General features: G+C 40.6%; 1 protein-coding gene across 7 annotated transcripts in view; it reads left to right on the forward strand.

The window, feature by feature from the left end:
• Positions 1 to 21,820, forward strand: part of PLAG1 (PLAG1 zinc finger) — a 51,867-nt gene extending 30,047 nt beyond the window's left edge. For 5 of the 7 annotated variants that reach the window (XM_054058802.1, XM_054058805.1, XM_054058801.1 and 2 more), the window contains 3 exons: positions 10,927 to 11,026; positions 14,738 to 15,096; positions 15,668 to 21,820. In XM_054058802.1, coding sequence (XP_053914777.1) covers positions 14,855 to 15,096; positions 15,668 to 16,931 — 1,506 coding nt within the window. In that variant the 5' untranslated portion in view covers positions 10,927 to 11,026; positions 14,738 to 14,854 and the 3' untranslated portion in view covers positions 16,932 to 21,820. The remainder of the gene's footprint in view (positions 1 to 10,926; positions 11,027 to 14,737; positions 15,097 to 15,667) is intronic. The other 2 variants (XM_054058808.1, XM_054058807.1) reach the window with 1 other exon arrangement.

Raw genomic sequence — 21,820 nt, forward strand, 5'->3', positions numbered from 1 at the left:
TTTTTTACATAATGTGCATGAAACATTGATGCATACCATGCAGTTACAAGACTATTTTTATTCCATCTTTTTTGTCACTGTCTTCTTTCCACCTTTCTGGAAGCCTCCCCCACTGGCAGTCTGCAGCTGTTCAAGGCAAAGTCTTGCCTGTGTTTTTTTCCCATCGCTTAATGTAGGCTTGGAAATCGGGGAAGCAGAGTCCATTAAGATGCTTTATAAAAAAGAGGAGAGCTCTTATATGCCCTGGTGTCTTGAACTGTGGAGAACAAAAATTACCTTGCAGGATACAGGTCTTTCGTTGCAGACCACCTGTTATTGGTACTGGTGGATGCTTACTGTGATAAACAGTACCCAGCAGGACTTTAAAGGAATATGCCATCGTGTTGATAAAGCCATAAGCCTGTGTGTTTGGGAGGTGGAGCTGGGGTAGGGTAGAGTAGGGTGACAGATAGGCGTCTTACTCCCTGCTTCTGTGCCAGTAGAGAACCCTATCCCACAAAGCTGTCTGTGACCTGTACATTGACAGACATGGAGAAACCTCTTCACGTCTTCCTGACTTGGTTGAATGGCTAGCAACAAGGTGATTACCTTGTGATTTAATGGTAAAGTTATTTGGTGGCTACATGGTTATGACATTTCATCAAACTGACAGGAGCTCCCCGTTTGGCCTTCTGTTGTTGCAGCTCCAGGGCAGAGTCTGTGTGGACTTCTGGCAGGTTGTGCATTTGCTGCCTGAAAGTACTAGTTGCTGCTAGTTACCTGAATCCAGAAACTGTACTCCAGGCGATTTCTGGATACTAACTGCCTGGCTTCATCTCCCTCTGCTGTGTTCGATCGAGTAGCTCTAAATTATGCATGACTGCTTTTAATTGTTCATTAATCTGGCATCAAATCTTGGAGATCCTAAGATGCGCATCCCAAAACGCATTGCATGACCAGCTGAAGCAGAGCACTGTAGATGAACTGCTCAACATGCTGAATGTGAGATGGAAGCAAATGCAGAGTTATGTGCTTACTTCATTAACAAAGATGTTCCCATAGCAAAATGGCATGCAAACACTCTGTGAAGTCACTGTTATCAGAGTATGCTGATTAGGTGTGTGCTAACATCATTGTATAGACTGGCACGCATGAACAGAGTCAGAAATACATTCAGTGTCTGTGCTGTGCAAGTTTTGAAAGGCTCACTGACGATAGCTTCGAAGAGGGATTTGCTTTGGTATTAGCCTAAGTATTCTGCATCTTTAGTTATCCTTTCCTAGGGCTTTTTGTGTTATAGCCCATAAGGTCATTGATGCAATCGTCCCACATGACAGCTGTAGTGATCGTAGCAAAGGCCGTCATGACTAAATGTGACATTTTTTATTTAATATAAAGCTACAATAATCTGTGAAGTATTTTCTTTTCAGATATAACAGCAGGATATAACAGCAGTTCCTCGACTGCAGAGTGTATTGGAAGAGTAGCGTCTGCTTGGATATTGGGCACTCTTTCTTACTGCCTTTTTGAGGGTGGAGAGAGCTGGGATAAGAGGCAGAGGAGACGGGGCAACCAGGATCAGCATTTTAATTGGAATAACTTCAATAAATCATGTGAAAATCCAAGGTTACAAAGAAAGCAATGCTAAACCCTGTCACAGTTTTGCCCCCAGGCAATGTGGTTCAGGCAGCGTGGTTCAGGGCAGGACCTGGTTTCCGCTGTGTTCTTCGGAGTCGCCACCTACACCCGGGATGCAGCTTATGTAATGGGGAGACTACCCTTTCTCTTAGTCACTTTTTTCCTGTCCTTCACAAGTTGTCATTTTGATTTAAATGGGAGTTTCCCAACCATCTGACCTAACCTCATGAGGCAAATCTAACTATCCTATGAAGAGATTTGCCCTATTACAGTCATTTCAGCATCTATGTGTTATTGCAATGTTTCAAAGACTTCTTTCCACCACCTCACCTTGCCCCTCCTATTGAGCTTGTATTAGCAAGACAGGTAAGTATTACCCTGTTTTGTTTTTTTTAACATAGCAGACAGAAATTGAGGTAGGGAAGAGGATTTATTTCTCTAAGCCCAAATGGTGAATCAGTGGTTGGATTATGGTAGTCACGTGTTTTCTGACTTCTAGTCCATGCTTATGTTACAGACTTTGCTATTTAAAACCTGTCCCTGCCTTCTGGCAGTTATTTTGTGCTGTCTGTCTAGCAGAGCTTCGAGTGAAATTACTGAGCTCTTTGGTAAGTTTTACTTTTTCAGCTTGAATGAGGAGCACAGTCTCAAAAAGCAAAACTTTTAACTTCCGGTTTCTAGAGCATCTGGCTGTGCTCTGCAGCCTAGTTATGTTATTTAAATTATAAAAATCTTCTGAAATGTAAGTATGTAAAATCGTGGTTTCAGGACTGGGTTTGGCTAAGCAGGCTTACACCAGGCAGATCTGAGATCTGTACCAGGCAATATTGGTGCACACTACAATAAAGCATAGAATCGGTGGCCACCTGAATAGGTATAATTACTTGGTAAGAGTCAAAACAGCATTTGTAAGAGTCCTGTCTTAGGGAGTTGGAATTCTTTGGAGGCATCAGCAAGAATTAAAGAAGTTCTGGTTCAAAAATCAAAGTGAATAATAAATTAGGTTTAATAATAAAGGCTTTTTAAGGAATCTAAGGAACCATAACATAAGAGGGAAGGTCTTCACACAAGTAAATGACAGATTAAAAGGTAGGATCAAAGAGTAAAAGTAGAAGGTCAGTTTTCAATTAAAGGAAGGTCCCAGTTACGTTCCAGAGATCTATGCCGTCCAACACATTTCACATTTGTAGATGTTTTCAGTAAGGGAAAGAACAATTGGGTGAGCAAGTTTACTATGAAGAAGAGAGCCGGCTGTGAAGAACAGTAGAAGGATATTAATGTGCAACAAAATGGTCAATGAATATTGGTGTAGATAAATGAGGATAACACAGGAGCGCTGGGCAAAACATAGAATCATAGAATAGTTTTGGTTGGAAGAGACCTTAAAGATCATCCAGTTCCAATCCCCTGCCACGGGCAGGGAACACCTCCCTCTAGGTCAGGCTGCCCAAGGCTCCATCCAGCCTGGTCTTGAGCACCTCCAGGGGTGGGGCATCCACAGCTTCCCTTGGCAGCCTGTTCCAGTGCCTCACCACTCTCATGTTGAAGAAATTCTTCCTCATGTCTAGTCTAAAACAATCCTGATATACATGAGACTCTGGGTTTGAGCTGAGAATGTAATTACAAGAGTGCATGGTCCAGCTGCCTCCTGAGTACTCTCTGCATTTCTGAAGCCTTCATCTTGGAAAGGATTTACTAGAACTGAAAGAGGCTTGGAGGAGGTCAGCAAGGATGGTGAGCTGTATAGGTTGGTTTCTGTATAAAGAACACTTCTGTAAACTGGGACTTTGGTCTGGGAAAGGAATGAAGGCCATGGAGATCTGCAGAGGAAGGAAGGAGCAGACTAACTGCTGCTTTTCAAAACAGGAACATATACAGTTATAGAAGGGAAGGCAGATTCAGAGCCTTCAAAAGCTATGAAATCAGTAGTAGAGAGACCTGTGGAGTGACTTTTCAAAGGTGTGCTGTAGATGTTGGAAACTGATACGGTTTCCAGGGGAAGCGTGGACTATTCCGTGGAAGGTGAAGTGCTTGAAAGTTGCTGAACTAACAGAAACCAAAAAAGGTTCAAGAAGTCCCTGACATCAAAGTAGTTGGAGATCAGAAGAGTATCAGTGAGAAACATCATATGGTTTGTAGCTTTTTCTGTGCTTTGCCTATTACAAGAGGCAGAATATGGGCTTAAATGTGCCATTAATGTAGCCCACACATCTAGTCTCATTTTAAGGTGTCTTGGGACAAAGGAAGATAATGTTCCTTATGAACGTAAATGAATTCCTGATCATGTTATTGTATACTTTCATAGACATTTTTAGGATGTGTGTTTATCTTTACTTGTATATATACAGGATTTGCTTTGGCTTTTATTATAAAAATGACATGGTCCTAGATGCAGATTAAGTAGTAACTAAAGTTTGCTTTCACAGAAGCATCATCACTTCAAAAATGGATGCAGATTATTCTTAGGGGGCAGTGATGGTGGTGGTGCGATTCCAAAATATAATACATGAAAGCACTTTTGCAGTTTTTAAACTCATAACAGTAATTAAAACATCAACATTATTTGTATCACAGCCTCTCCAGAGTTTTTAGGGAAACATCTATGCAGTGCCATAGAGATTCTTAGAAAGCCTATAGAACCACAATCATCTGATGGGTTAACTCTAGGCAGCTTGTTTCCTTTAATTTAGTACATAATCGGGAATCCTTTGGAACATTTAGTAACCAGAATTGAGCTCTCAAGATTTAAAATGGCCCGAAGTAATTTGAAACATGGAAAGCCCACAAAGACATGCTGGATAGTGTTGTGATTTTTTTTAAATTTAAATTACAGACTGTTAGGTCATGATAAAATAAATGCTGCTAAGTTCATGTTGTACTTTTTTAGAAACTTAAGAAGAGAAAAAAATGCGGGCATCATAAAATGTTTCTTCTATGTTCTGAAAAAGGTTATGCAATACTCTTTCTAGTGTAGCATATTATAAGAATGAGTTATTTTCTGAAATTAAAAACATAGTTGTCCAAATTTCCTGACTGTAGTACAGCTTTCAAGAACAGCAAATAGTCTTACAATCATGAAAAAAAAGCCATGTATTTAATAGTCAAATCTATATAAATACATATTTTTGTATGATGGTTACTGTCCCACAGCAGCCTACTGTTTTTTTTCCTCCAAATCCTTCTTTTATTGATTAATAAAAGGTATGTATATCTACTAATGGAATCTGTGTATTTACCTAACAGAAAAAAATAAGTTTAATCATTTAATGTATTTGTTCCCCTTGATAGTCAAATTTAAATGCCGTGAAAGGACCCGTTTTTTTTAACTCAACTTTATGCCATTTCAGTAAGTTTCTCTGTTTTGTGGATGTCCTAAAAAATCAGCCTATCAAAGACTTTGTTAAAATTTTAAATAGATGAAACATCTTAATTCTTGCATTCTTCTACCTTCTATACAGTATTCTGTGCAGCATAATCATAGTTCTGCACACAGCAGATACTGGTAATGGGCTGTCACTAACAGCAGACTACAGTGGTTGCCTGGTTTTAGTTTCAGTGCTATTGTTAATTCATTATATTTTAGATGTTAGGCTGTTTCCCCAGGGGGTAGAATCTTATGTGTTATTATCTCTTAAGTCATTCTTGCATTTACACTTAAGATTGCTAGATAGATATTTTCACTGTTTTGCCCACATAATTTCATTTTCCTGCAGCAGCTTTCTGCTTGGTTTTGGGTTGTGTCTTCCTGCAGCCTGTGTGTGCTCTCACTGCTGTCCCACCATGCTCCCTTAGCCACTCATCTGTACTGTAGGCTGGAGCTTGAATCCACGGAGAAAGATTTCTCTGAACTCATCTGCCTGCTGTAAGGAGGAGTCCTGAAGTCCAAGCTAAATAGATCCTTGCATATAAAAAACCCCCAACCCCCTATCTGTTTTTTTGTGATAAGTTTGCATGTGTGCAGGTGCTCCCCTTACATGAAACGCTGCTCTATGGTAGGGTCAGTGCCTACATCTTTGGATGTTTATTTACGATAACTAGTGTCCAAAAATGCAAAAGGACGAGTGGCTTCACCCACCTCTCAATGCCATCTCATCCCCCCAGGGCCTCAGTGTGGACTCCTTTGTTTCACCTCTCTCTGTCAGCTTTCGAGAGAACAGGAGGTGTAAACCCCCAGCCACTTCCTGGCTGCTGTCAGGTAGTGTACCTGTTGGCTCCTTTCCTCTTGCCACCTGCTGTACGAAAGGCCACGATGGCTGGAGGCAGGGCTCCAGGGGCTGAGTTTTGTCCTCCTCCTGTTTGGCAGTGCCGTGTTATAGACAGTCATGCCAGGTGTCTTCATTGCTTAGAGCAGAAACATGCATGTACACGTTGCTTGCTGTTCAAATCTCTTCAAAATTACACAATAAAACAGGCAGAAAATGAAATGCGTTACCACTTTGTGAAAGTGGAGCTGCAAGCTGCTCCTGGCCTAGGCAGGATCCCTGATCATACTCACCTTCTGACTGACAGTCTCACCCCAGTAGTGCCTGTTCTTCGTCCTTCTTGTCCTCCAGCATCAAAGCCTCAACTTGAGCTTCCAAGTGTTGGAAAAATCAGGCTACAGAGAGACACTTCCCTTTGTTCTGACTCCATCCAGCCAAGAACAAATTGGGGAGAATCAGCACCTTCCTACAAAAGACATGATTCTCCTTCTGAACGTGGGCAAAGATGAACAGGCTTCACTGGCTGTCTGCTTTAAAGAGTGACGTGCTGTTCAAATAAATGCAGACCAGGCAGCTTGCCAAGAACAACCAGTGATGTAGACTCCAGCATCAGTCAGAAGACTAGTTTTAATTCAACACGGAGAAAGACACCCCTGAAGTCATGAGTACTTTGACATCTTTGCCAGTTAAGCATGGATTATTCTTACCTGCTTGACTGTTTCCATTGGTGGGATCAACTTCTCCAGCTGAAATCTCCTTTACTGAAAATTAATTCTCCGTAAGAGGGACCTCTGGAAGCTCCTGTTTGGCAGCAAAACCTTGTGCTACCTGCAGTAACTCTGAGATTAGTCTTCTGCTGCAAAAAGTGTGGCATTTTTGTACGATATCAGTCAGACCTGCTGCATACTCTGCTGCAGGTGTGCAGTAGGCGTGTTGATCCTCTATGATCCGTGAAGGATGGCTGAGCGTTGCAGGGATGTAGGTCTCCGTGTCCTGTCCTGGAGTGGTGCAGGCACTTATGCCACTCAGCCTCTTCAACACCAACAACTGTCCCAGGAGAGGTCTGAAGGGAGGAGACTTAAATCTGTACCTCCACAAACTGAACCACCTAACGAGAGGTTTGTGTGTAAGCCCACAGCACAAGGAAAGCTCCTTCTTCAGTTGCCCTTAACCCAGGGGTCTTCAGGAGCTCTGGTTACGTTTGTGCAATTTTCACAGCCCAACCTAAGAAGGGCAGGTGTGGTGAGATTTGTAATTCAGTTCTGCTGCTCAGTAGTAGCGGAGGTGCTATCTGTCTGTCACTTTGGCTCTTCCTCGCCACAGTTAAGTGTCCGTGTTGTCTCTTGCTGCTGCTCCCTCCAGCTCCACTCCCCTTGCAGTCCCTGACTGTGTGGACACAGCAGGTTTCCCATGTCAGTACTTTTTTTAGTCAGGTGACTGTTAGTCACCTGATACAGAAAAGAACCAAAATGGTTACTTATGCTACTACTTAGGTGGCTCTTCCCAGCAGGAAGACTCTGAAGGAGTCTTTACTGGTGGTGACTAACCAGAGGGAGGTTAGGCTGGAGCATCCTGAGCTTGCTTTGTTCCGTTACTACCCTGAGCAGCCACAGCTCCTGGCTTCCTTGGGCTGCATATGTTCATCCCCTCCAAAACCAGAATGCCAGCCTGTATATCAGCTTTTGCATCCTCAGACTACAGTTCCACCTAGGGCATCAACTCTTCCCACGTATTTCTCTCCCGTGGCCCTGCTCCCTGCTTCCTTTCATTAGCCACAGTGAACCTTGCCAGCTCCTTCTCATCCAGCATGTTAAGAACCTGAGACAAACACGGGTTTGGGAGCAGCCAGAGCTACAGCAGCCACTGAAGAGAAAGGTTACCGCTTCCCAAGGCAGCACGTTGATGGCAGTGGCATATGTAATGGCTCTTGCCCCACGGCACGAGTGAAGAGTAGCGCTGGGAGCTGCCACTGCTGCAGATGGCATTAGGTTGTGCAGTGACATGTGTGGTGCAGTTTGGGAGCCCTTTGCCTTACGCCACTGCTGGCAGCAGTTAGGAGTGTTCACAGGCACAGCCTGGATGGACATTATTGACTTCAGAAAATTTGATCCTGCTCATGTGAGTACATGCTCACCTGGGATCTGTGTGGACAGCACTTCCTAAAGAATCACAGTTTTCATAGGGTAAGTAAATGCTTTTCATTTTGTTTCTTTAAAGAAATATTTAATACCCAGGATGACTCTGTAATCCTGTTAAATCACTTATCAATTCTATTGTTATTACAACTCTGGTATTTCTAGGACCTTTGTTTCAAACTGATTTAATTTCAGGAATATAAGCTAAATTCACTGTGCTGTATACAAGGTACAGTGACAGATAAGGTGTTCTCAATATTGTGTTCTCATCGCTCTCTTTGAAAGAAATTACCATGAAACTGATGCGTTGCTTCACTGTGCTTGGGCATATAAGAAAAATAAGAAATACAAGCTAGGAGGATGCTTTCATTATCCTTTTAATTTAGATGTCAGATAATGGTTTAAAGTATTTTCAAGTGCATTTTTTTAGATTCTTAAAGATGACCTGTGAATTTTGAAAAAAGAATATTCTCTTTCTTAATATTAAAAATGGGAATAAATTATTTAGCTTAGGGTTTGGGGGCTTTCTTTGTTTTTTCTTTGACTCCTTAGATGGCAGAAATTCAAATATTGTCTAGCCTGGAATTACTGGGTGTTTGGAGAGTTAGCAAAATTAGTGCCCCATGGATACTGGAAGATCTGATAAATTCTAAGAATTGTAATCTGACAAATTATAGAAGTCATATTTTGTTACCAGTTCCCAAGTAGGTTTTTGGCATGTACATACGACAGAGCTTTTTGCAGTGTGATCTTTCTCTGTGGAGAATAATTTGAGTTTTGTTACTTAGTTAAAATGGTTCCTAACTCATCTGGTTGAGAAGAAAATTTAATAATGCTGTAACTATAAGCAGTTATGGAAGAATGCTACATCTCTGTCCAGTGTTCTGTCTCAGAGATTGTATAGCACCAAAAGCTTCTGAGAAAGATGGTCTAAAAATCAGCGTTCTCATGGACAACTTTTAAATGCTGTGCATAACAAAAAGTCTGATGTATTGCTGTAGTGGCTGATTTATTGCCACAAAGCATAGGAATTTTTTCATTTTCTGTTTTCACTTAATCCTGTCAAATATGGCAGATGTTTTCATTATTCATAGAAACTTCTCCCCTGTTGTGTCTGTGTTGTTAAGCCCTTTGCTTAATAATGGTCTTGTAGAAGTCTATATCTTGGCTAATTGCATGTCTAGGATTGCCCTCATCTGGATCTACTGCATTGTGATTTTGCTGTAATGATAAGGTAACGAATAAGAGTAACTCACTTGCCTTCTTCATTCTCTTCAGCATTTTAAATCCATCTGGTGTTTACCTTGCTCATGTATTTACTTGTTCAGTTTGCCCCTGATACGATAGTCTTTCCGTGCTTCTGATGGCCTATCACTGAGGGCATCTGCTTTTTGCAAGAGTGACTAGATCTGTGGTGAGAATTCAGCACCATAAGCATTTAAAAGAAAATGTTGGCTACTGCTGAGATGGGTATTATACTATTTTAAGCAGAATTTGCAGGGGTTTTTTAATAGGAAATAGTCTGTAAATACCAATATTGGAGGGACTAAGTCCACAAGAACATGATTCCTTACATGTATGTTGTTATTTTAACTATTGTCTGCTGTGAGCTACCTTAGTAGAAATGTCTGGTTGATGAAGCTCTCCCTTTCTGTTGTGACAGTGGAGGATGTTGAGATAGGCATCACAGGGTAACTAATTTATAAAGGTCTTGCTGGGAGAGGGAGTGAGCAGTCATTTTCTCCCTGAAAACAAGTCATTTGGGGACCTCCAAAAGAGGTGGGGAGGGTCATGCCCCCCTCTGTTGCTCATTAGTTGAAACAAAGCTCTCACTTTTTCTTTGGGTATTGAAGGTGTTTCTACTTCTGCCTGTGTGTACAAAGCCCCCGCAAATACTCCTCAGCTGCGGGAGAGCTTCATTTGGTTGCTGTGAAGCTCTTTTGCTGTTAATAGGTGTTCTACCACTCCATTTTGCTCATGGTCATACTTACCAGGAGAGGATGCTGGGGCTGTGCAAAGCTGAACAGAGAATACTTTACTGGAGAGAATGGGGAGGGAGAGGAGAAGATGGTTTGTGCGGGAGGAAATAATACCTTGCTCCAGCACTCCTGCCAAATGCCTTCAGCCTGCTCTGCCATGTGGGGTATGTGCACTATAGGGCTTCGTCTCTACATATCTGGATGCATTGGAGAGGATAAACCTCCCAACTACAATGAATGCTGACCATGTTTTCGCGTGTACCTGTGTCATCCAGCAGGCCTTCTAGCAAGAAAAGGAAGACGTGCCACAAATTTACAAAAGGATGGTGGCAGGAAAAAGGGAGATACAAGGGAAATTCCAGGAATGCCCTCTGGATTTGCTCAGGCACACCTAGACTTGCCCTGTATTGGGATTTACCTGTAATATGTACATCACTAAGAGGCTTTATTATTTTTTTAAAATTAATTTTATTTTCCTTTGCAGGTCACCTTTTAAGCTGCTATTTCCTGTATAATTAAGCAAAATGAAGGCATTAGTTTCTAGTAAGGTTGGGCCTAAACCAGAAATCTTCACTTATTCAGTCCTTTTTGAGTAAGAAACTCAAGACTGAGCCCACCATTTTACACATTTCACTGTTGTTTCTAAACTATTTTGTGGTCTGTGGATTTTTGTTTTGGTTTGGTTTTAACTTTATTGAAAACTCCTTTGTTTTTGTCTAATTTTAGCTCTTTATCTGTTACTGTCCAGCGTAGCATTAGTTGAAATGATGTAAGTATGCTGCAAATTGAAGTGCATAATTGGTAGTGATAATGCAAGTAAGATTGATTCCTACAGTTTATAATTAACAGTACATAAGGTTCTGTGCATGGGTTGGATCTATCACTTTCACCATTTCTTCCTGATTCTTTCCAACACCTGGTCTTACTGCATCCCAGCCTTTCTGAATTACTGGTTTCGCTGGAGTCTAGTCCGTTCTTCCTTTTGTTTTTCAGACCAGTAAAAATGGGAAGTACTGGATTCTGGTTTCCTCCAAGAAGAGTCAGCGGAACTGGTTAAGACCAAAATCTGAGGACTTTAGTGGGCAAACATCAGGTGTGCATTGAACAGAGGCTGCTTTAATCCTGCTTTAAGTATATGTTTCTTTAAAAATAGTATTATATGAGCTTTTGTGTAATGTGTTTGTTATATTTGATACTGCATATAATCATTCATCCTGCAGTTGTGAAAGCACCAATAGAATGAGGATTTTAAGTGATAATGTGTTGAGACACAAACAGGCAGTAATACTCATAAAATTCTTTCAGCTGGTCTTTGGAAAGTGTAATATTTGAGGATCAGTGTATTTTTGAGTTTTATCTCCATTGCTCAGTCTATATATCCACAAGAAAAAAAAGAAAGTGGTTGTTTGCTATTCAGAGGTCAATACTGAAGTTCTTAATTGCCTCATCTGTTGAGAAATGGTACTGAGATAATAGTGCATACGTGGTTATTTAATAAAACACTGTCATTGTAAAAGATTGGATCCACACTATATTTGTTCTGATGATGCATTTTTAAGGACATTTTTAAACACAGTTCAAATTCAGCTTAATTAGTTTTGATCACAGAGGGACAAAACCTGAAATTTTCATCTGTGTGAATGTTCTGAGTTACATTTGGTACAGCAACTAGATTACCTGAAGTTTTGTAGAAATAACAGTAATGTTATATTGGCCTGAATATAGGATGGCCTCCAGCCTGAGGTGTGATCTTTGCATTGAGAAAGGGAGAAGTTAAATGAAGAAGTTAAGTGAGAGTTGTTAATTTAACAGTTAAGCCTCATATGCTGTTCCACAACAAACACTGCTTTTGGCCTCGCATCAAACCCTGCATATCACCCTTCTGCATGGCCTAATATCCTGCATCTCCCCAACCTGGTGCACATTCAGTTCCTCCCCACCTAACCCCAGCAACACCAACTCACCCCTCTCCAAAGATATTGCCAAACCCCATGCAGTGTTCCCCACAGCTCCATCCTAGTTTTGTTCATTGTCCCTCCTCAATTCACTCTCCCTCCCTGCATCCTGTCAGCCATCCCTGCTTTCCTTGCTACCAGCTGGGCATGGAAGCCACTTGCTGCTGAGCTCTGACCCAGCATGATCAACTTAACCACACACCCGTGCAGCAGACTGGGGGGCAGTTCCCTTCTCCTCTGCTGCTAATGCTGCCTGCCTCTCTCAGTGGATTTGGCAAGGAGGCAAAAAGGGGCCATAACCACGCAGTGTGGGCCACTGCGGGCTGTATGCGGTGGGTCTCGTGTAGATGCCTGTGTGGTATAGATCCTCGCTAGGTAAGCATGGAGCGGGTTGGATTATTTTTTCTCCCCCAGAACTTCATTTGTGAGGAGAGAGTAGGCTAAACCAAGATTTCATTCCATATTCAGGCCAATACGTATAGAAGACCAGTGTGTTCATTTACTGGAAAGCACAATTAATTTTATTACCAGATTCTAATTAGAGCGTATATTGAAAAATCTCTCAGTGCACAAATTTGTAACAACTTTGATGTGAATCAGACCCTTCTTTTGATTACATTGGCAGCTCTATTGAAGTCTTTGGAACTGGTCTTCATTTACTTTTATTGCAGAAACACTGTGGTCTCAAGTCTCCAAACAACTGTTTCACTTTTTCACTTAAGAGCTAGAAAGCTACTTATGAGACAGAAAATAAAATTAGGCTGATACTTTGAAGATCTGTGTGTGTTCCCATTCATGGAATTGATGTCTCCAGGCTTCGTTCCATGAGTGGGAATGAGTTGGAGACAAATCTGAAACGATAACAGTCCTTTAAGAAACACTTTTCCTGTCACTGGGTGAGATCTTTAAAGAGATTAGTGCTTCCGTATAAAGTTTGGGGGAGTAAAGGTGGTCTCACGAAACTTCTTGGTTAAGAAGGTAGCGTAGTTTAACCTCTGTTGAAGGACTATAGGGTTGAAAGGGAGCAGATTTCCATCTTGGTGTTTGTCTTCTCTCATAAAGACAAGGGATAAGTTGTGGGGAGGAGGAAGGACAAGGTATAGACCAAGACATACTCCGTGTACGCATTTCAAATGGAAGTCTTGTTCTGAAGCTTTCATAAAATGCAGACATTGAAGAGGCACATACACTTCTCCCCCGTCCCCGCCCCACAGCCGTCCTGTCCTGCCGTGCCTTGAGGGAAACACAGGCTGTTCTTTCTCCCTGCCTTCTTCTGGGGCCACTGTGAAGCTTTTTCAAGAACTGTCCAGTTTTGCCCCCATCACACCTAGGTACTGCTCTCCACTTCCCCTCTGGAGCAGTAGGCTCCAGTGGTTTCTGCTGAGCCTCAGCAGGGGAGAGAGGACAGCTGAAACCAGGACCAGGCAGCCTCTGAGCTTTCCAGCCTTCCCTCGCTGCCAGTGGGGAAGAGTCCATTTTGTTTTTCGGAGAGGTGGTGTCAGGATGGAGCAGCTGTGCCCTCGTGCTCCCTGCCCAGCTCCCAGCCACCCAGCTCCACCTGTCCCAGCAGCTGCTGGCTTCCCTGCCCTGCTGCCAGGGGCTGGGGGGTGGCCGGCTGCCGAGCCCCAGCCACCTCTCACACAGCTGCCCCAGCAGAGCTGGAGCGAACAGCAGCTGCGAGCCACGGAACCGGGGCTGAGGGGGAGGTTGTTGCTTCTGAGAGCGAAGAGCCACATTTGGGGCTTTCTGGCCCTGCCTAATGCTTTCTTTAAGTGTCATCCTCCCACCATCCTCCTCCTTGCCCCTGCTGCTGCAGAGCTGCACACGACCCTTCCCTACACTGGGTAGCACTGGCTTTTGGTATCTGAAGTATCAGTTGTGCTCCAATGATGAAAAAAGCTACCTCTGACAAAGCTACTTCTGACAAAGAAGGCTGTTGAGTGCCCTGTAATGGCAGGCACCCAGATGCCACTATACATTACTAGATGATGAATTTAAAGCTGTTCACCCACAAGACAGACAAGAGGGCCATGCACCTCCTTTAGGTGAAAGTCTCTGTTTTAATTCATGGTTTGCGATGCCCCAGGGGAAGAACTAAAGAGCCTCCATCCTAAGCTAGCCTAAATCTCAACGCTCATAGTCCCTACGTCTTGCAGGGTAGTGCGAGGAGGGTTGGGGTCTCCAGTGCTGGGCTGATAAAACTCTAATCTATCGAATCTATCCATAATCTGTGAGATTTCTGTTCTTAATATGTTAAGTCTCTGTTAGCAGAGGGTAAGTTTACAGAATAATTTCACCTGCCATTAGCAATCATTGGCAATGCATACATTTTACTAGAGTAAATGCATAGATGTGCAGTAATCACGAGGAAATACACCCAAGAACATGAACTTTGCCCCTCAGGTACTGCTACTTTTCATGCAGGTTTTCAACACTTCAAGGCTTACAGGTTCTCACTTTGATAACTGTGTGTGCATGTGTGTGTGCATGTGTCTGTGCAAACACCACAGGCAGGGCTTTAATTCCTTTGAAATCCAAAAGCTGTCTGGATAGGCAGGGTAGGCTGTTTGCCTGATGCCTCCCGTAATCTGATAGAACCTTTGCTGTTCTCCATTAGTGATTAAGGGGAAGGTTGCAAGGTGTGTTTTCAGGGCATATGTGGATCTGTTCATCCTGAGCAATGCATTTTAAGAGTTGCAGCAAATAGTGTAAAGAAACCTGCAGGTATTACATTAGACCAGCTGAACCTAATTTTATTTTTAAGTTTTATTCAGAAGCATCACATAGCAAGTAAACTTCAAAATCTAAGTTTAGTTACAAACTAGTTGTTTCTTATTTTTTTTTTCCAGTCCCCTTTTGCTTTCTTTTACGACCACATGAAACTTGAGAAGCCATCTAAAGCTAAATCATTTAGTGGAGTTGGGCAATTCCCAAGTGTCCAACAAGAAGGCCTGGTTTAGGCTGCGATGGCCACTGTCATTCCTGGTGATTTGTCAGAAGTAAGAGATACCCAGAAAGTCCCTTCAGGGAAACGTAAGCGTGGTGAAACCAAACCAAGAAAAAACTTTCCTTGCCAACTGTGTGACAAGGCCTTTAACAGTGTTGAGAAATTAAAGGTTCACTCATACTCTCACACAGGAGAGAGGCCCTACAAGTGCACACAACAAGACTGCACCAAGGCCTTTGTTTCTAAGTACAAATTACTAAGGTATTAAACTCTATTTATCTTTCAGATTATATTATCTATTTTATGTTGGCCGTGTAAAAGTATATATTTGTGTACGCCTTCAGCTGATTGCAGAGAGGATGTGTTAATTAAAGTAGTGATTGGATTGTTTCTAGAATACTAAATTACTTAACTTTGCAAGCTAATGTCTTTGATTTTGTTTCTTAATTTGTTTTCTGCTTTTGTTTTCTGTTTGTTTGTTGTTTTTTTTAATGAGCGTAGAATTTTCATTTGTATAAGGTTGTCATGAGAGAAAAAAAAGAGTATGGACTGAAATTTTTTGGCTATGGACTTTTACACAAATACTTTCATACTTGCCCATATACCCTGTTACAGTAGCTAAGACCCACCCAAACTAAAGTGTCAATTTAAGAGAAATGGCTCGCGTTTTGCTATATTTAAATTTGTCGAACTATCTCTGTAGTGTCATGCTTTCAGTTAAAAGGTTCTGTTGCAAAGCAGCCCTTAGTGTAGTATTTAGCTGCCATTAAAAAATGAGCACGTGTGTTTTTTGATCAAAATAATTACTTACAGAATATATCTGTGTTTAAAGGCATATGGCTACTCATTCTCCTGAGAAAACCCACAAGTGTAATTATTGTGAGAAAATGTTTCACCGAAAAGATCACCTAAAGAATCACCTACATACACACAATCCCAACAAAGAGGCCTTTAAGTGTGAAGAATGTGGAAAGAACTACAATACCAAGCTTGGGTTCAAACGTCACCTGGCTTTGCATGCTGCAACAAGCGGTGACCTCACCTGTAAGGTATGTTTGCAGACTTTTGAAAGCACAGGAGTGCTGCTGGAGCACCTAAAAACTCACGCAGGCAAGTCATCGGGTGGAGTGAAGGAGAAAAAACACCAGTGTGAACACTGTGATCGTCGGTTCTACACCCGAAAGGATGTCCGTAGACACATGGTAGTGCACACTGGAAGAAAGGACTTCCTCTGTCAGTACTGTGCACAGAGATTTGGGCGGAAGGATCACCTCACGCGCCACATGAAGAAAAGTCACAACCAAGAACTTTTGAAGGTCAAAACAGAGCCAATGGACCTTCTAGATCCCTTTACCTGCAATGTTTCTGTGCCTATTAAGGATGAGCTGCTTCCAGTGATGTCATTACCTTCCAGTGAACTGACATCAAAGCCATTTACAAACACTTTGCAATTAAATCTCTACAACACTCAGATTCAGTCCATGCAGAGTTCTGCATCTGCACACCAAATGGTTGCCACATCGTTACCATTGGGAATGCCTTGTCCAATAGATATGGAGTCTGTCCATCCTTCTCACCAGCTATCGTTGAAATATCCACTCGGTACTACCTCATATGCAATTTCTATGCCTGAAAAAGAACAGCCATTGAAAGGGGAAATCGAAAGTTACTTAATGGAGTTGCAAAGTGGTATGCCTTCTTCATCCCAGGATTCTCAAGCGTCTTCATCAAAGCTAGGGCTGGATCCACAAGTTGGGCCACTAGATGATGGGTCTGGGGAGGTTTCCCTTTCCAAGGGCTCCGTTCCTATTAGCGAACCTCTAAACACCCCATCATTGGACTTTTCTCAGCTGTTCAACTTCATACCTGTAAATGGCCCTCCCTATAATCCTTCTGTTTCAGTGGGAAATCTCGGAATGAGTTATACACAAGAGGAGGCACATTCTTCTATGACTCAACTTCCACCACAAAGCCAGGATCCACAAGATCCTAGCAATAGTATAGGTCTTGGGTCTCTGCACTCGTTGTCAGCAGCTTTCACAAGCAGTCTAAGCACAACCACCACCCTACCACGATTTCATCAAGCTTTCCAATAGGATGTACAAAGCTGGCTTGTTACTGTCTATTTGTAGAAATGCCTTAGGTGACCATTTTTAACTTAGTGCCTACTATAAGACATTATAAATTCTCTGCTTTTGTACAATACCAATCTCATGAAGCCAGTAAGAAATTTAAATTAACTTTTTAAAAATGTTTTGAAAGTGTTTATTCTCAGCTGTGTTTACTTTGTCAGGTTGGTTTTTTTTTTTAAAGAAACAGTCTCATTGTATTGTTCGCATTTTTACTGCCAATCGACACATTTAAAATGTTCAGTAGAAAGTCATCCCAAGCAAACTCTCAACATTCATCCCTTTTTAAAAACTCTTTCAACCATACCAGCTATTCTGTTTTATTCATGTCAGTGGTAGGACACCACTTTTTTACCTTTTAATATATTTTAGTATTTACAAAGAATTCAGTTAAAATATGTATCACAAAGGTTCCTGAAAATTTGGGAAAAAAAAAATCTCCAGTCCCTTTCCAAACAAATCCTTTTCTCAAATGGGGACACATCTGATCTGTTCTATAGTGACAAATCTAAATTTTTAAAATATAGAGTTCAGATTTTTCTGAAAACTTCTGTGTGTATATATAGAAGTCCATATATACACATGTACATATATATAGCATTTTGACTTGTATTGAAGTCATTATAAAAGGTGTTAAGAATTTTGCCATTTTCTGGCTTAATTTTTTGTGGCCTGTTACAGATAATGGAAGAAAAAAAAGTAGTTTAATTCTTTAAAATCATGGCTGAACAGAATTTCGACAGAGAATCTCTGCTTGCCTATATGACAAATGTTTCAAGTTGAATTTGGAACTGTGATGTTGTGCTTTCATGACTCTGGTAGAGGGAAACAGGCAAAATTAATGGCTGATCTTGAAATATAAAAGTGTTGTAATTTAGTAATGCAGAATATTTTGTCGCAGTTTTTGTTTTAATTCTTAACTTGCTGTTTTTTTCTCTTTAGTAGCATAGAAAGAGTACTGCATAGGAATCTCCCAGTAGTGTATTCACATTTGTAGGCATCAGCCTTCTCCCAACAGCCACCAACAAAGGGTGGATCAAGTCCAGCCAGAAAGTGTGTATCTATTTTCAGTTCAAAATAGTGTGCAGTCAGAGAGTGAATGTAAATTTGCAGATACCAGTTTGTTGTGTTTATTTTTATTGGAATGATCTTTTCAGTTGTGTTACATGGTGTGTTATGTCCTCCTAAGCAACAAGTTAGATGTTAATCACACTTTCTACACCTGGGTACTTGGTTAGGGTCTTTTTGCCCGTTGCCAAGATTTAAAGACAGGACTCTTAGGAGTGAAGTAAAAGCATATTGCTTACACCACTTTTACCTAATGCAATATATTCTATTCCCCAGCCCCTTATAACCAAAAGAGGAAAAAAAAAAACCCAGCCCTGTGATGCATGAAGGCAAACTAGATTTGCTTTAATTCAACAATAACATTCTTTTCCTTGTCATTTTTGTACAAGGAATTAAAAAATAGAATTCACGTACATTAGTATCTCTTAATAATGGTGATTCATACAAGGTTTTAAAGTGGTTAAACTAAATATACTTCACGGAAACAAAAGTTGCTCCCATTTAAGGAGCTGATGCTCCAGATGTTTTATCAGTAGCTCCTACTTTTTTTTTTATTCTAGGAGCAATATGCAGGTGTAGTTCTACTATTTTATACATATGTGTATTTAAATTTTATTACTGAAAGATAACATTTTTATAAATGTGTTTGTGTTCCAAAGGCATTAAAATAAGGATGTATTAATAAGGAAAATACCTTTTGAAATTCTGCAAACTACTCCTATGTTTTGGGTTTAGGAGCACGTTATTTCAAAGTGAGCTTTTAGCTCTGCTTCATGACTGCTTCCTCTGGTTTCTGTGAAACAGATTGCTTGCTTACTTACATCTTTAGTTGAATGATTTGTTCAATATTGCTTTTTTTCCTCATCACCTTTCTAAAGGAAGGAAGAACATAGATGAACAAAGCACAAGGTGAATGCAACCGAATGTAAGTCTAGTTTAAATCAGCAACCATAACACATCTAGGAAGAACTCATGTTTACTCTCAGTCTTTTAAATCTGAGATGAAGATCATGCCTGCAGTGGGCCATGTCCCACACTGAGCTGAGCATCTGCAACTTCCTCGTCGGCAGAGGAAAGTTGTTAGCGTTCAGCATCCTGTAGCCAGGTCGGCAGCGTGGCTGGGCAACCTCTAGCACACAGATTTCCAATCTGTAGCAACTGTTTAGCAGTCTCAGTTGCCAATTAGACTTGATTAAAAAAATCCAACAGACACTTTGCCAACAGCTGTTTCTTAGTGCATAGCCAGAATCCTTACTACTAACGTTCGTGCCTTAGCTCCCTGAAAAGGGATTGACATTTCACTTTGGAGTTAGGTGTACATTTCACTTGAGAAATTGAGACCTCAGACAAGATATTGAACCTCATTCAGTCAGGGTTTCAGTGGGTGGCTGCACGGAGTGTGTTTGCCACTGAACTAGGATGTAGGATAACATGGAAGCGGACTGACACTGTAAGCAATACAACCACCACCCTAGTGCTTTTGAATGTCACTTAGGCAGAGTCAATATTGGCCACTACTAAACCGTGAGTTTTTAAACCCCATTTTCTCAATTTCAGATGGATTCTCGGTGGGAGGGGGGAGGGCTGGCTGATCATGCACCACTCTTTGTGCAACTTCTAATCTTCTAGTAACGTTTGTTTTTTAAAAATATATATATATTTTTGTGTACTTGTTGCTTGTGCTTTATTTAGTAGTAAATTGTGGAATAGAGTGATTTATTGTTAATTTGGCAGTAGCGGTTTTTAAAAACCATATACTGACTGAAACATGAGCCAGAGCTGATTGCTTTATTAAGCTAATAATGAATGTTAAGAGTACATATTTTCAGGATCATTTGCCTAGTGAGCTAAACATGTATTATAGGCCAATATTTTTTAAAATAAAGCTTGGTCAACCTCTATGTTACACATATTACAAGATATAGCACTTTCAAAAAGAAAACCTAAACCTTTTAAGAAAAATTCTTACAGGTTATGCTTTTTATTATAAAACCTTTTATTATAATTTGTTTCAAGTGCCATTAGATTACATATATGTAGGCCTTTGGTATAATGCTTTGTGTACAAAATGGTAGACATTGTAATTTTAAACAGGTACATTTTTACAGTGTTTTCTTATCAATTTGCTATATTGCACAGAACCAGTGTGTCTTTCTTAAGGGTTTTACAATGGTTTTTACTAGGTTTACATGTTTCAAACTACACTGTCTTCTACTGCCATTTGAATACCAGTCAAAAAAAACTAGGAGTTTGTCCTCATCAATTGAAAACTGTGTCCTCTGGAGTTCTGGATGGTAAACTATGGCAAAAAAAATGTTTAACATGCAGTATTTGATACAGATACTTTTTGACATATCCTACCATCGCTATGCTGCTGTCTGAAGTTAACTTAGGGCCTGATCCTGCATCCATAAAGGTCAAAGGGAGCGGGATTGCATCCTTCATTATGTCTGTCTCATACACTGGTTTAGCAGCTCATCCTGTATTCTTCTCAGTCCATACATAAGCCTCTGAAGTAAATGTACTTATCTGGTATGTAGTGAACCATATAGGCTTAGCTTCCCATCCTGCATCCTCCCAGTGTACAGTTAAAACCACAGTCTACTTAGCATCGCGCTCAACCTACAAAAAATGCCACAGTAGTTCAAAATGTGTTTGGATAGTCCCAAAGCTTTCATGCAATAAGGGTGTCTTACTTTTGTTGGAAGGCAGTGTCTTTTGATAACAGTTATCTAGCCCTGGAAGTGACACAGAACTATTGCTAATCATATGTAAACACTTTTCAGTATAAGCTTCAGTGGTACAGTTGAACCAGAGTGAATGTTTATCTCCTCAGAAACACTCCTGCAATATTGTTATATTGGATCATGCTGCTAATGTAACTTGGGATACAACTCCTTTCATGGTGCTACAAACCTCCCTGTCTCATTCAGATGTATTTTTACCCATAGAAAAAAAGGACTATACTAGACCTATAGTTGTATGATATATTTTTATACTGTGACTTAATTTGTCATTAATGAACTTTGTGCAACACCACAATGTATTCATATGCACTTGCAAAAGTTAAATTTTGGACATGCAAATTTAAACGCTGACAAGCCCAGCTCTTGTTCACAAAAATAGGTGACTGCTAGTTAAATGTGGGCTTTTTATATGGTGTGGAGTGAAGAACATGCTATGTATTACTAAAAGCCTTTGAATTTTGACAAAACCTGGTATATTGAGGAATGGTGACACATCCAAACCTGACTTGGATTGCTGAAATTATATTTTTAGCTAGTGGAAAAAATGTTTGGTCTTGTATGCTAAAATGTTTTAATGAGAAAAGTTTTGAGTCAAAAATAGAGAAAAAAAAAAAAAGAACACAGAAACCCCTGCATTCCAGACTGAATTTGTATATGTTTTTTGCATTTAAAATTCGCTATCCTGTGATATGGGAAATTGAGTTGCTTATCATGTATATGTACTTTAAAATGTATTCACAAACTACTGTTGTATTTGTATAAAATATAGACAAAAAGATTGCATATATATTTTTGTGTATAAGCTCTGTAAAATAGCAATCACATTATGAAGCTGCAGCAGAACTTCATTTTAAACATTCACATCCAAAGAAACAGACTATTTATTGTCCACATACCCTGATTATAAAATATACCTTGCTGCTATTAAACAATAGTGCTGCAGCTTCTTGTGGCCTACAGTGTTATGTTTGCTGTACAAAAATATGTGAACTCCACAAAATATATCAATAAAATTACAGAATGGTTTTAGTTAATGAATAA

The sequence above is a fragment of the Cuculus canorus genome, chromosome 2 (genome assembly GCF_017976375.1).
Source record: "Cuculus canorus isolate bCucCan1 chromosome 2, bCucCan1.pri, whole genome shotgun sequence".
In the NCBI taxonomy this organism is placed as follows: domain Eukaryota; kingdom Metazoa; phylum Chordata; class Aves; order Cuculiformes; family Cuculidae; genus Cuculus; species Cuculus canorus.